A 12792-nucleotide genomic window follows, 5' to 3' on the forward strand; every position below is an offset into this window, starting at 1 on the left:
GGAATTCCTGAAGCTAGAACCATGACTCTTACAGGAAATACCAGCCTGGAACCTCTGGCTTTGATAATGACAGAGATCTATTAATGGGTACCAAGCTATGATGCTTCTCTGGGCACAAGCCAGAACATATTCATTTTACTGATTAGAGAAAGCTCTTACACTGTGACATTTATTATGCCTTAGCTAAATTACTTATTTCCAGGAGGGAATAAAATATATCAGGATTTTAGAAAAAAAATTATAAAATTTGTTCTTTTTGCTTTCATTTATCTGTACTGGACCCTAGAATTTTATAACCCACATTTGGGAATGAATTTGCGGCACCTGATAGAAGAAGGCACCTTGGAAGGCGCTGCCTTGGGCTTCCATGGCAGGAAGATGAGAAGCAACCTTCAGGGTGATTTCTGGAGCCTGAAAAGAATAAAAACAAAACCAAAGCTATCCTTTTGCTAAAAAATTCTCATGCATCTCAGCTATGTAACATCAGCCAAATTGATGAGAAGTAAATGCATTGGGGCATTAATTTAAATTGCAACAGGGTAAGTAGGCTTAGCATACAGGAAAATGGAAAGAGTATTTAACTGCATATTTAATATTTATGCTAAATATGACAATCAATTTACTACTTTTCTAAATAGAGGTTGACTAGACTAGAGGGCTCTTGAGCCATAATGCCTGGATTTTAACCTTGGCTCTGCCTTTTTGGCTGTGTGATCTTGGGTAAGTTTATTTAACCACCCCATCTCCTCTGCTCAATTTTAAAATAGGAAAAATAATAGTGTCTGTGTCATAGGGTTTTTTTGAGGATTACGTGAGTTAATTAATGGAAATTATTAGAATACTTTCTGGCATGTAGAAAGTGACTAATTCATTCTACCTGTGGTTAATATCATTCGAGAGATTAGACTTTAGTTTGGTAAAATAACTCCCATCAATCCCCTTAAAGGAGATACTAGAAAGTTTGCTGTTCCAGGTGCTTAATCCTAGGGAATATCTGCCATCTCAAAGACTTCTTCCTGGCTACCCTGACCTTCTAGGCTCCATGAGTAACTGTTCCATAGAGAGGCCAGAAACAAGACTTACATGAAGCTGGGGGATGAGGAGGTGCAGAATGGAGAGGCCATACTGGTAAACCACAAACTCCCTGGCAGAAAGGTCAATGGGTTGCACAGTTATCAACTCTTCCTTCTACACTGTCTGAGGTTTTGGAAGATCCTGCAAAGAGCTCTTTGGGTCTACAGAGATCAGGAGAAACCAGTAATAATTTCACTAACTTTTCTGTACAATAACGATATGTTAACAACACAACTCAATTTAGGAAAAGGTTTATTGCAACCATCTATCATCCATCCACCCGTCCATCCATCCTCCTGTGCTATATATGCGTCATGCTACAGGCTCTTCTGTCCATCTTTATGGAAAAAAAGATTGAGTTTCAGTCAATAGGAACTGAGGGGCAAGGACAGAATGAGGGTCCACAGAAGATGGCGACAGATTTTCTTCTTCTATTTCCTTGAGTTGCTTGGAGCATTAAATGTAACGTACTCAGAACAGTGTCTAGTACATAGTAAACATTCAGCAAATGTTAACTATATTTAAGATTCTTACTTCCCTACAGTATTGTCTGTAATGGGCCTTGAGTATTTAAAATTTCTATTGTCTTTTTATTGTTCTTCAGAGAGCAGTAAAGAATAGATTGGTAGCAAAGTTTAGGGAAGACTGCTGAAGTAGCAGTCAGAAGACCTGTGTTCTAGTCCAGGTTCTATAAGACCCCAAGAAAGTCACTAAACTTCTTTGAGCATCAGTTCTCATCTATTAAAAAGTAATTAATAGTCTTCTACTATCTTCTAGAACTAGAATATATAAACAAGATAATGTATATACAATTACTCTCAAAATTATAAGGCCTGTATAATGGCAAGACAAAGAAGGTTGAAGTGGGGCTGGGAACCCTTAAAGGACAGTCCATCTCTCTGCCATTCCCTTCCTAGTTTCACCCAAAGAAAGGAGGAATTAATAATGAGATTGGTCAAGTTCTGGAGTCAGTAAACTTTTTTCTGGAAAGGGCCAGATAGCAAGTATTTTAGCCAGGGCCCAAAATTAGGGTTGTTAGCCAAGACCCAAAATTAGGGTTCAAAGTTAGTGTTCCCTATTCTCATGGTAGAAGTGTGGCCTCATTCTCCTACAAAGCCTTCTCTTGCTTCTCTGGTCCAGAAAAGCAAGTGCTCTGCCCTCCCGAGAACTCACCAAAATGTGTTACCTGGATCTTCTTTTGGCACTGCCTTTATAGTGTTGAACAAGTTTTCATTTGAGGAAGCAAGTGAAGAGCACAGGGTCTGGGGAAAGAGTCTTTGGGATTGGATTCCAGCTGAACTACTCACTAGCAATATGATCTTTGAATACTTTCTTGACCTATCCAGGAGCTTCAGTTCCCTCATCTATAAGATAAGTAATAGTTCTGGCCAGGCGCAGTGGCTCAAGCCTGTAATCCCAGCACTTTGGGAGGCCGAGACGGGCAGATCACGAGGTCAGGAGATCGAGACCATCCTGGCTAACCCGGTGAAACCCCGTCTCTACTAAAAAATACAAAAAACTAGCCGGGCGAGGTGGCGGCGCCTGTAGTCCCAGCTACTCGGGAGGCTGAGGCAGGAGAATGGCGTGAACCCGGGAGGCGGAGCTTGCAGTTAGCTGAGATCCGGCCACTGCACTCCAGCCTGGGGGACAGAGCGAGACTCCGTCTCAAAAAAAAAAAAAAAAAGATAAGTGATAGTTTCTACTTTACTGGCTTGTTGTAAAAAGTAAATGAGTTAATACATCTAAAGAGTTAGAATAGTATGTGGCATATTATAAAGTACTCCATAAAAATTTTATTCTTCTTTTGTCACTTTTTCTCTAACCACTTTAATATGTAAAATCTTTCTCAGCTTGTGGACCATGCAAAAACAGGTAGCAGGTTGGAGTTGGCCTGTGGGCCATAGTTTGCGCTTCCCTGCTCAAATTCAGGGGTGTTCATGGTGCTGTGCTTACCTGAAGCCTGCATTGTGGTCTACTGAAAGGCACACATTCATTTTCTGTTACTTCCCCTTGGGAGGTGTGTGAGTTGAAGCAGACCTGGCTCTTCAGGTTAGGCAAGCCACATTCTCTCTTGACTTCCAATTTCAAGGAGTGGTATTGGTAAAGTGATTTGGGGTCCCTTTGGGGAGCAAGGTCTTCTCTTCATTCATTTCCTCTGTTTTTCTCCCTTTTTGTTTTTTCCCTTTCCTGCCTCACACCTTTACATTAGCTCCTTCTAACATGTGGCTGGCTGATAGAAGGTGAAGTCCCAAGATTTAGATTCAGTGCTTGGTGGGGAAGGCAGGGGGCCTTTGGAAATCCCCTTTTGGAAATTTGCCCAGTTACAGTCATAAGGGTACTTTGATTCCTGTTTGTTATTCCTTATTTGGGAAAATCACTTGGGGAACTTTAGTGTGGGGGTAGAGAGAAAGAGATGTTTGGTAAGGCAGGATTCTAACATTCCTAGATCCTGGGGGTTACCCCATCATATACCTTCAGTGCCTCCCGTGAGAATCCCAAACAGGAGCTACAGGGGAAAAGGAAGTTACCTGGTTTGTGATATACTTGTTCTTGCAGTTCAGCTTTTTCCTTGTGGGCTTGGGACCAGATTTTTCCCTGGGCTTGGGACCAGATGTCTGCTTTCTTCAGGATGGAGAAGAATGGTGAAGTCCAGATGACATCAGCTTTATCATATCCGAACAGAGGGGAATAAAATAGTTATTTGGGCAAGGGCCTAGGGTTGTGGCCAAAGCCTCTAAGATGGCCCCAGTGACCCCCTAATGTGTATCCATGCCCTTGAGTAATTCCCTCCCCTTGCACATGGGTTGGATCTAGTGGTTCATCCAAATGAATAGAACATGGCAAAAGTGATGGGTTGTTATTTCTGAGATTAAGAGTCAAAAAGACTGTGGGGCTGGGCACGGTGGCTCACGCCTGTAATCTCAGCACTTTGGGAGGCTGAGGCGGGTAGATCACTTGAGGTCAGGAGTTCAAGACCAGCCTGACCAACATGGTGAAACCCTGCTCTATTAAAAATACAAAAAAATTAGCTGGGCATGGTGGTGCACACCTGTAATCCCAGCTACTTGGGAGGCTGAGGCAGGAGAATCACTTGAACCCATGAGGCGGAGGTTGCAGTGAGTGGAGATTGCACCACTACACTCCAGCCTGGGTGACAGAGACAGACTCTGTCTCAAAAAAAGACGTTGGCTTCCACTTTGCTCGCCCTCTCTCACTCCCTGGCCTGCTTGCTCTGAGAGAAGCAGGCTGCCATGTTGTGAGCTGCCCACGAAGTCCTTGTAGCAGGAATTATTGTCTCTAGCCAACAGCCTGCAGGGACTTGAGGTCTGCCAAAAGTCATAAGAGTGAGCCTGGAAGGGAATCCTCCAGCAGTCAAGCCTTGAGATGACTGCAATCCTGGCCCACACCTTGACTGTAGCTTGTGGAGACCCTGGGCCAGAGGCACCCAGCTAAGTTGCACCCAGATTCTTGGCCCAAAGACACTGTGAGAGGCCGGGCGCGGTGGCTCGCGCCTGTAATCCCAGCACTTTGGGAGGCCGAGGCGGGCGGATCACAAGGTCAGGAGATCGAGACCATGGTGAAACCCCGTCTCTACTAAAAATAGAAAAAATTAGCCGGGCGCGGTGGTGGGCGCCTGTAGTCCCAGCTACTCGGGAGGCTGAGGCAGGAGAATGGCGTGAACCCGGGAGGCGGAGCTTGCAGTGAGCCGAGATTGTGCCACTACACTCCAGCCTGGGCAACAGGGCGAGACCCCGTCTCAAAAAAAAAAAAAAAAAAAAGACACTGTGAGAAAATAAATGTCATTTTAAGCCATCAGATTTTGGGGTCATTTCTTACAGGGCAATCAATAACTAATGCATTGGGTTCCTCTAATGTTCTTCCTAAAGAACCTACTGGGGATACACACCTATGGTGCTGGGAATTCTAAGTGTAGCATTAGGACCTATCAAAACATGGCCGGGACTGGCAGCAGAAGGCAACGCTGGAACAGGGACAAGCCTGACCTGTTTCTAGCCTCTGATCCTCCAGCCCTGGAGCTCCTACTAGCGCTGCAGTGAGCTGCTTCAGGAATGGGATCAACAGGGGGCAGGCAGTGGCCTGGTCCCTGAGAGAAGTGGTGACTGTTCCATAGAATATGTCTCCAGGGTAATTCTCCAAACACACAGGGGTTCCTGAGGCAATCATCTAGGATGAAATAGTCAGTACTGAGTTCCGTGCTTGGTCCTCACCTGTCCCACGTGGTTGCCTTGGGAGTCTCTTTTTGAGGCCCCCTATCAAAGACAGAAATACAGATCTCCTCAGCTAAGTCCAGTCCAGGGATCAGTACCTGGGTGTGCAAGAGCTGGAGGTGGCTCCACTTCCGTCGGTACTGCAGCTGACCCAGGGCCCTAGCCAGGAAGTTCCCTCTCTCCCTCACCACCGCCTGAAACTCATCAGAGAGACGCTGAACCACCTAGAACACAGGGAACATAATGGTCAAGTTAAGATAAGCCTTCTTTCTCTTTCTCCACGCTCCGCTTCTGGCATATCCATGGTTCCTTGAGCCCACCTACTCCTGAATATTACATTACCCCGAAGAGCCACATCTGATCACGTGGGAGGATGTACTCATCACATGCGGGTTCCCTTGTCAGCCTCAGAGCCTCACCTTCCTGGGGCGGTTCCAGACCTGTGGGCTCTGATTCCTGCTTTGCTGCAGCCGCGTCTCCTCCTCCTGGCCCTGCAGCCGGTGAGCAGCTTGCCTAAGCTTTTCTGCTACCTGCGCTAAACTCTGCAGGAACTTCCGCACACCCAGCACCACCTGTGCCTCCTGTTCCCACTCCTCTCTGTCTGCTGCAAATGGCAGAGAAAAGTGCCACATGGCAGCGACCACCACCAGGGGTAGGGAGGAGAAGAAAAGACAATAGATTATCGGAGTCAGGGGAACCTGCCAGGTAAGAGCCAGGGCCTGGCTGAGCTCAGGAGAGCCAAGCACATTCAGAGGGCAGGAGGGGCTCCCCACGGGGCAGCTATCTGTGGTGATGCACTCCCCAGAGATTTCTGCTGTGGGAATCTGAGCCTAGGAGATGCTTTCCCACCTTGAGAGAGCAGGCCCCGCTCTGGGCTGCTGTGTGTGCTCAGAGCCCTGGCTCTTCTCTCCGTCTCCTGCAGGCAGCGGGACTCAAAGGCCCGGCAGGCCTCCTCTGCAGCCCCCAGCTATGTAGGACAGAAGGGACAAAGGAATGGGCCTCGGAGGGGAAGGCAGGAGCTCTGGGTGGGGCTCTTGTTGGCTCCTCCTCCCCTACCTCCGTCCTGCTTCGATACTTAGGGGTGACTGGAATCTTGGGCCTGGGGCTGGGGAATCTTGGGACTGCGTCTTCTCTGAGATGGGTTTCATTCCCATGGTTGGGGGAGAAAAGGACTCCAAACTTTCAAAAAGAAAATGTGCCATCTTGGCAGATGGGTGGGGACCATGAGGTGGTGCCTCTGGGCCTCACCTGCTGCTCGGTGCCATTTCCTGCCGTAAAGTGGAGCTCCTGGCTCAGGTGCCCCAGGTGTTCCAGTAACCGCTCCTCCTCCTGTTCCTGGTGGCACCAGTACTGCTCCCGGGCTCTCAACTCCTGCTCCAGGACGTGCAGCTACAATATCTAGCCTGTTTAGGGCTTACTGGCTTTTTCTGTTCATGGTCCTACGTGGTCTGGCTGTAGATCCCCAAAGCTTCACAGGGTAATGGCCCTCCCCGACCTTGGGTATCCACGACTAAACTTGGTGAGGCCATCAACTTGGTTTTATTTTTTTTTTAATTTTTTTTTTTTTAATTTTTATTTTTTTTGAGACGGAGTCTCGCATTGTCGCCAAGGCTGGAGGGCAATGGCGCAATCTCAGCTCACTGCAACCTCTGCCTCCCAGGTTCAAGCAATTCTCCTGATTCAGCTTCCTGAGTAGCTGGGATTAAGTGTGACTGCCACCACACCAGGCTAATATTTTTGTAGAGATGGGGTTTCACCATGTTGGCCAGGCTGGTCTTGACCTCCTGACCTCAGGTGATCCTCTTACCTCTGCCTCCCAACAACGTGGTTTTAGCTAGAAAAATAACCATACATTTTCTTCAAGCTCCCTGGTTCCTCCCTCCCTCCTGGTGACACCTGCTCCAGAGTTCCCCGTGCCTCCTGCCGCCACCCTTCTCTTTCTTGGGAAGTCCAGAGGAGACGGCACATGGCGGCAGGAAATTGTTCTCACCCCCCTCATATCGTGAAGACATACTGACCTGTGAAACAGTGGTGTCAGGGCTAGAATTGAAATTTCTTGGCTTCTAGCAAGAACCTTTTATTTATCGCATACCTTTTATCACAGTTTCTGAAATGTAACTAGACTGAGAATGTATGGGGGGCCCTAAATAATTTTCATTTTGGTGGAGATCTGCCAATGGCTGAATTACTGCAATAACCTCCTCACGGGGCTTCCTGCGCCAGTCTGGCCCCAGTTCCATCCATTCTCCGCACAGCTGCCAGGGAGAGCTTTCTAGAATGCTGACTGTACATACACATACATAAACATAAAAATAAATGGGAGGAGGTGTGTCAACTTGTGAAGTGGCTGGGTTTGGCGGGAGAGATTGGGGGAGAGGTAAGGAGTGCCTAGATGGGGATGCCATGGGGGTGTTGACTGTGGATGGAGGGAGAGGAATGGGCAGGAAAGCTTTTGCTTCTTCATTGACATACTTTAAAAATGTATGAGTAACTTACATTTTGTATTGTTTCATATTTTCCAATATTTAAAGTCTCGCATTTATATTTGATTATATCCCGTGTCTGAGAACCCTTCAGCAGCTCCCCGTGGCTTTCATGATAGAAGACACGTTTCTCATACTTGCTGCCTTTGCATTTGCTTTCCCTGAGGCTGGAGTGACTTTCTCTGCTGTCTCTCTGCTGCCTGCATTACCTCATTTGGGAAGCCTTGAGCTCTCCTCTGTGTGTTGAGATGCCCTCCCTTGAGCTTTCTTAACACCCTTGTAAACCACCCACTGTGTTGGGGACGCATGGCCAGCCAGTTTCCTGGGAGCCCTATCTAGTTGTCCTTGTATCTCAATGCCTAACATGTTGCCTGGAACACAGCTCTCAATATGTAGTTGCTGAGTGAATGAATGAATGAATAAATGAATATAATAAACCCCCCTACATACCAGACCAGGGTCTCTCACTCCCCGAGGTAACGCCTCCAGCACCTGGACAATGGGCACCACCACTCTGGCAGAGGGATCCATTTGAGCTCCAATGACGGGACCAGGCTTCCCAGTCCAGGGGTCTATGGCCTGAGCCCCAATCGAGATTGGGATTAGACCTGTGGGATGCCAAGCCCACCACTGGCTTTAGAAACCAGAGATGGGGAAGAAAAGAAGGGGCAGTCATAGGAAGAAAGATGCATGGCAAAAAGGAAGCAAGAAGAGCCCCTGACCTCCTTTTACCCTTCAAGGGGCTCTAAGCTGGGTTATAGGGCTCCTGGTGGCCACAGCCCTGGCGTAGGGGTGGGTGGTGAGTTTCTGAAGTGCTGGTCTTTGAAAGGACCCAATTTTCTAGGGGAGGCATACCTGATTTATGGTCCTGGGGTTTTGGAATCTCTGGGCACCTTTAATTTTGGGTCTCAGCAGCCCTAGCAGAAGCTCAGAATGACGCCTTTCCTTGGCTCATGGGTACCCCTCCTGAGCTTTACAGGGTTTTGTCTCCCAGACCTAAGTCACATTCCTGAGCTCTCAGAGGTCCCAAATTCTCTCCTACCTTTGCCATCAGCGTCTTCCATTGAGCCTGCCAGGGGTATGTCATCGCCAGAATTCTCATCATGCTCCATGCCCAGGATAGGCACCATGAGCCCCGAGCCCTCAGGATCTGGGATCTCCATTCCATACAGGGCTGGGACCCACAGCTCTGTCCCGGGATAGCGCATCATTCCTAACACCAGGGGGAGGGGGAGTAAAGAGGAGGATTGAGGGTTAAGCACCACTCTGAAGTCTTTCCAAGTTCGAAGTGCTATGTCCCTGACCAGAGAGGCTTCCCTGCAAAGACTGCATTTGTTTCCTTTGGGCCCAACTTAGCATTCTGAATTCAGAAGGGAAGAAAGGACAATGCCTTAATGGCCTGTTTTGGAAGAAGCAAGTGGGAATTGAGTGGCATCAGACTTTTTGAGAAGCTGAGAACAACTTCTAAAAGAAGGGGGCTTGTGTTCTTGAGCACCTGCCATTGATCAGAATCTGAACTCAGAACTCCAGAGAAGCTGTATTTCACTCAGTCCTGCAACCTAAGCTATAAAGCCTGTCACCCAGGCTGGAGTACAATGATGTGATCTCAGCTCATTGCAACCTCCACCTCCTGGGTTCAAGTGATTCTCCTGCCTCAGCCTCCCAAGTAGCTGGGATTACAGGCTCCCACCACCATGCCTGGCTATTTTTTGTATTTTTAGTAGAGACAGGGTTTCACCATATTGATCAGGCTGGTCTTGAACTCCTGACCTCAAGCAATCCACCTGCCTCAACCTCCCAAAGTGCTGGGATTACAGGCGTGAGCCACTGCGCCCAGCCACTATGCACAATTTTACTCTTCCTTTTAAATGATGGTAAAACAGTGGCAGGGAGGGGTTAGTACTAATAACTTGCCCAAAGTCAAAGAGTTAATAAACTGTGGGGCAGATCTTCAAACTCAAGTCAATTCTGACCTGGTTCTTTTGTTGTTGTTGTTGCTATTTGTGGGAAGAGGGGAATTTCTAGAAAGAGTGAGATAAACTCCAAGAAGATGCCACTCCTACTTCTCCTTGCCTTTCCTTGTACCAGGGCTGTGGGGGAGGTGGAGTTGTGGGATGGGCTCCTTTCTTGCGTTTATTCGTGGGAAGTGAAAGATTGCTGCAGAATGAAGGTGAGAAGGGATTGAGGACTCAGGAGATTCAGGCTTTTGGCCGGGCTTTGCAGCTAATTAGCTAGAGGACCCCGGTTGGGCAACTCATTTAACTCTCTGAGCATCAGGTTCCCCACTCTGAAATGGGTGTCATTGCACCTGTTGGTGGTGTTTCGTGAACTGTGAGGTAACAAGAGAATGTATGCTCTGTAACATAAACTCAATGGCATTGGCAAGAAATTAAGACAGGGATGCAGTCAAGCACTCATGGAGTCAGGGCATGAAGTCATGGAGTTCCTTCTCTCTTCCCTTGGTCATGCATGTGCATGACCAGTGGGGCTGCAGCCCTGTCCCTGAGCTTACGAGCCGAGCATCATCGAAGCACCAGGTAATTCTGGGCCTGAGATATCGGGGCCTGAGAGCCTCTGGCCCAGATTTGTCCATACCTATCCTGCCACCACTGGCTTCAATGTCATCCGCTGCTGACAGCTGCCTCTCCAGCCTCCGAGCCTGCTGCAGGATGTGGTGCAGACTCAAGGCCAGTGCCTGTCTCATGTCCTTGATGGCAGCCTCCAGTGGCCTCTGTACATCTGACTCTGGACTCCCCTGGCACTGCTGGAGCACTGCAATCACTTGCCTCTGGGCCACCAGCACATTGGTGTCCAGCACGGCCTGTGACCCTCCCATACGGGGCAATGTCTGGCCCTCTCGTCGGGAAGCCCCCTGGAGCTGGACTGTCTTCCCGCTCAGTGGCTCCACAAAGCTGTCACCAGGCAGCATGAGGTTCCCTGAAGCATCTCGCAGCCCTCCCAGTACAAGCAGCTGACCTGGAAGCAAGACACCAAGAGGGCAAGGTAGGAGAGGGACACAGCAGGGATGTAGGCAGGCGTGGCATAAGGGGAATTAGGGCACAAGGGTGGAGGTGAGCTGTGGGAGGGAAGGAGGAGGGGGTGAGGAAGAGGGCAGGGGGTGAAGCATGGTGGTGACAGGTGGAAGAATGGTCCTTTTTGGTTGAAAAGTGTCCATTAACTTTATGGAACTACCTTGCATCTCTTCTGCTCCCCAGGGGCACTGGAGTAGAGATGGGGAAGGGGGGAGGGAAGGTTGGGGGTAAGAGGCAGAGTGAGGATGAAGGGTGGAAAGAGGGTGGTGGGTGGAGTTTGTGGCTCAGACCAGAACATGGAGAGCGTAGGGGGCTGAGAGGAAGGGGACTGGGAGGCCAGGCCAGGCATGGAGGAAGGCAAGGGAGGACATCGCCAAGGGCTGCCGGGAGACCTGTGTTTTCATCCAACCCGACTCCCAGGATGGGCGAGATGCCTCCTGTGACTGGATCCTCCATGGGGCCCCCCATCTCCAGAGGGGCCAAGGTCTTGGTGAGAGGATTGCAGTATGTCCCCCCAAGAGTGAGCCACTGCCTCGTTTGGGGGTGCAGAGTCACAGCCAGCACAAGCACCTCAATGCCTGTGATGGGATCTGTCATGAGAGCCCCCAGCGGGGACGTCCTTCTTGGCTGCAGGATGGGCAGGTGTGTGGCTGGAGGGGAACCTGTGGTGGGACTGATTGGGTAGGGCACATAGGGCAGGATGGCAGCTTCTGATGTTCGGACGCCACCTGGAGAGGGATACAGGGATACAGGGATACAGGGAGCTGTTGGTACCCTTTAATGTACCAGCCTCCCTCCTCAGACCTGCAGAGCAGGGACAGAGGGGACTTGGGATCTGCCTCATTTTACTGTGCAGCTCATGGCATCCTCTGCATTCAGCAAGATCAAGGTGAGGAGGGGAAGGAAGTATTTACTACTCTGCTGGTCACCAAGCCCCAGTGTCCGAGGAGAGAGCCCTGCTTCCTGTGCTGTCCTCCCTGGGAGCTCATTCCTGAGAGTCCCAGCAAGCCCTGCCTCATCTCTGAAGCCCAGAGCTGAGTTGGGGATAGTCAGTGGGCCAGGGGCTCACCAGCATTGGAGTCTGTAGTGGGCACCAGGGTAGCTCGCAGCAGATCATATCCCAGGTGTCCAGCCTTGGGCAGCACCCGCCCAGTGTCGGGGTGGATGAAGTAGCCAGAGGGTATGGAGCCTGCGTGGCCGCTGGCTGGAAGCATCAAGCAGTTGGGGCCAGGGACCATCAACTTGGTGACGGGATTCACACTGATGTCATCAGCACCAGGAGGGCCTGCTGGGGCTGCAGGAAAGCAAGCATTGCCTGCTCAGCCCTGGGCTGGGGGCCAGGGGGGTGGGGGGAAGCGAACATGCAGGGACTCCCTTGGCTGGTGACTGGAAGGAGCTGGTGAGAACCAGCTCCCCTCCAGTCCCCACGGACATTGTGCCCCTGAGGGGCAGGGGTCTCATCTTTGCTGAGTCCAGAGCAGGATTGTGGTATCATTGTGCAGGCCAGCAGAGACTGGAAGAGCCTTGGGAAATGGTGGTGCCAGCCTATGGGGGGCTATAGGACTCCCAGGACTCAGCAGGCCTGCTAGTCCCCAAGGCAAGTTCATCATTTCCCAAACTTGGCCGTTTGCCTTCATCTGCCAGGCTTTTATTTTCAGGAAGTGCCACCAGATCTGTCAAGCTATTACTTGCCATGGCTTTGTTTCCTCCTTGGTTCTTCCCACATTCGAGGCTCCTTCTTTTGGGCAGGCACTGCACGGGAAGCCCCTCCCAACCTTGGGGTGTCTGCTCTGTTTTGCCCTCTTCTACCTCTCCTCCCCTGCTGGGTGTCTGGGGGTGGAATTGGAGTTTCTACAGGGCTGGTCACCTTGATTCAGGGCCAGGTTTCCTGGGAGGCCCTGGCTGAGGCCCAAGCAGAGCTCACCTGGCTGAAGTAGCTCCGCCCCAGTGCCAGTGCCCAGAATGCCCCAGGCC

The 12792-nt window shown here is 50.0% G+C and overlaps 2 protein-coding genes across 6 annotated transcripts; both read right to left on the reverse strand.

The window, feature by feature from the left end:
* Positions 1-330: 330 nt before the first annotated feature.
* Positions 331-8317, reverse strand: LOC103877893. The gene is made up of 9 exons (XM_031653954.1): positions 8237-8317; positions 6552-6692; positions 6153-6270; positions 5723-5907; positions 5402-5527; positions 5079-5259; positions 3603-3737; positions 1084-1235; positions 331-411 (listed from the first exon to the last, which is right to left on the reverse strand). Exons 1-8 carry the CDS (start codon positions 8315-8317, stop codon positions 1189-1191), a joined length of 1014 nt encoding a protein of 337 aa, XP_031509814.1. The 3' UTR covers positions 331-411; positions 1084-1188.
* LOC101006929 (leucine-rich repeat extensin-like protein 5) lies at positions 7025-12110 on the reverse strand. 5 transcript variants are annotated; one of them, XM_031652981.1, is made up of 4 exons: positions 11888-12108; positions 10382-11546; positions 8829-8999; positions 7025-8420 (listed from the first exon to the last, which is right to left on the reverse strand). In XM_031652981.1, exons 2-4 carry the CDS (start codon positions 10713-10715, stop codon positions 8389-8391), a joined length of 537 nt encoding a protein of 178 aa, XP_031508841.1. In that variant the 5' UTR covers positions 10716-11546; positions 11888-12108; the 3' UTR covers positions 7025-8388. The 5 variants fall into 5 exon arrangements, 4 of the variants coding, with proteins under 4 accessions (XP_031508841.1, XP_031508840.1, XP_021782212.2 ...); XR_004177354.1 differs by lacking the exon at positions 7025-8420 and having other exon boundaries at positions 8536-8999; positions 11888-12083; XM_031652980.1 differs by lacking the exon at positions 7025-8420 and having other exon boundaries at positions 8536-8999; positions 11888-12110.
* Positions 12111-12792: the final 682 nt, after the last annotated feature.

The sequence above is a fragment of the Papio anubis genome, chromosome 12 (genome assembly GCF_008728515.1).
Source record: "Papio anubis isolate 15944 chromosome 12, Panubis1.0, whole genome shotgun sequence".
NCBI lineage: Eukaryota > Metazoa > Chordata > Mammalia > Primates > Cercopithecidae > Papio > Papio anubis.

Excerpts from the sequence above, each read along its gene's own strand:
- LOC103877893 (XM_031653954.1), bottom strand. The coding sequence starts at position 8,317 with ATGGATCCCTCTGCCAGAGTGGTGGTGCCCATTGTCCAGGTGCTGGAG. Across the intron at positions 5,528-5,722 it reads TCTGGAACCGCCCCAGGAAG|GTGGTTCAGCGTCTCTCTGA; the intron begins GTGAGGCTCTGA and ends CCTGTGTTCTAG. Across the intron at positions 1,236-3,602 it reads ACAAGTATATCACAAACCAG|ACCCAAAGAGCTCTTTGCAG; the intron begins GTAACTTCCTTT and ends TGATCTCTGTAG.
- LOC101006929 (XM_031652979.1), bottom strand. The coding sequence starts at position 12,056 with ATGGTCCCTGGCCCCAACTGCTTGATGCTTCCAGCCAGCGGCCACGCA. Across the intron at positions 11,547-11,887 it reads CACTACAGACTCCAATGCTG|GTGGCGTCCGAACATCAGAA; the intron begins GTGAGCCCCTGG and ends ATCCCTCTCCAG.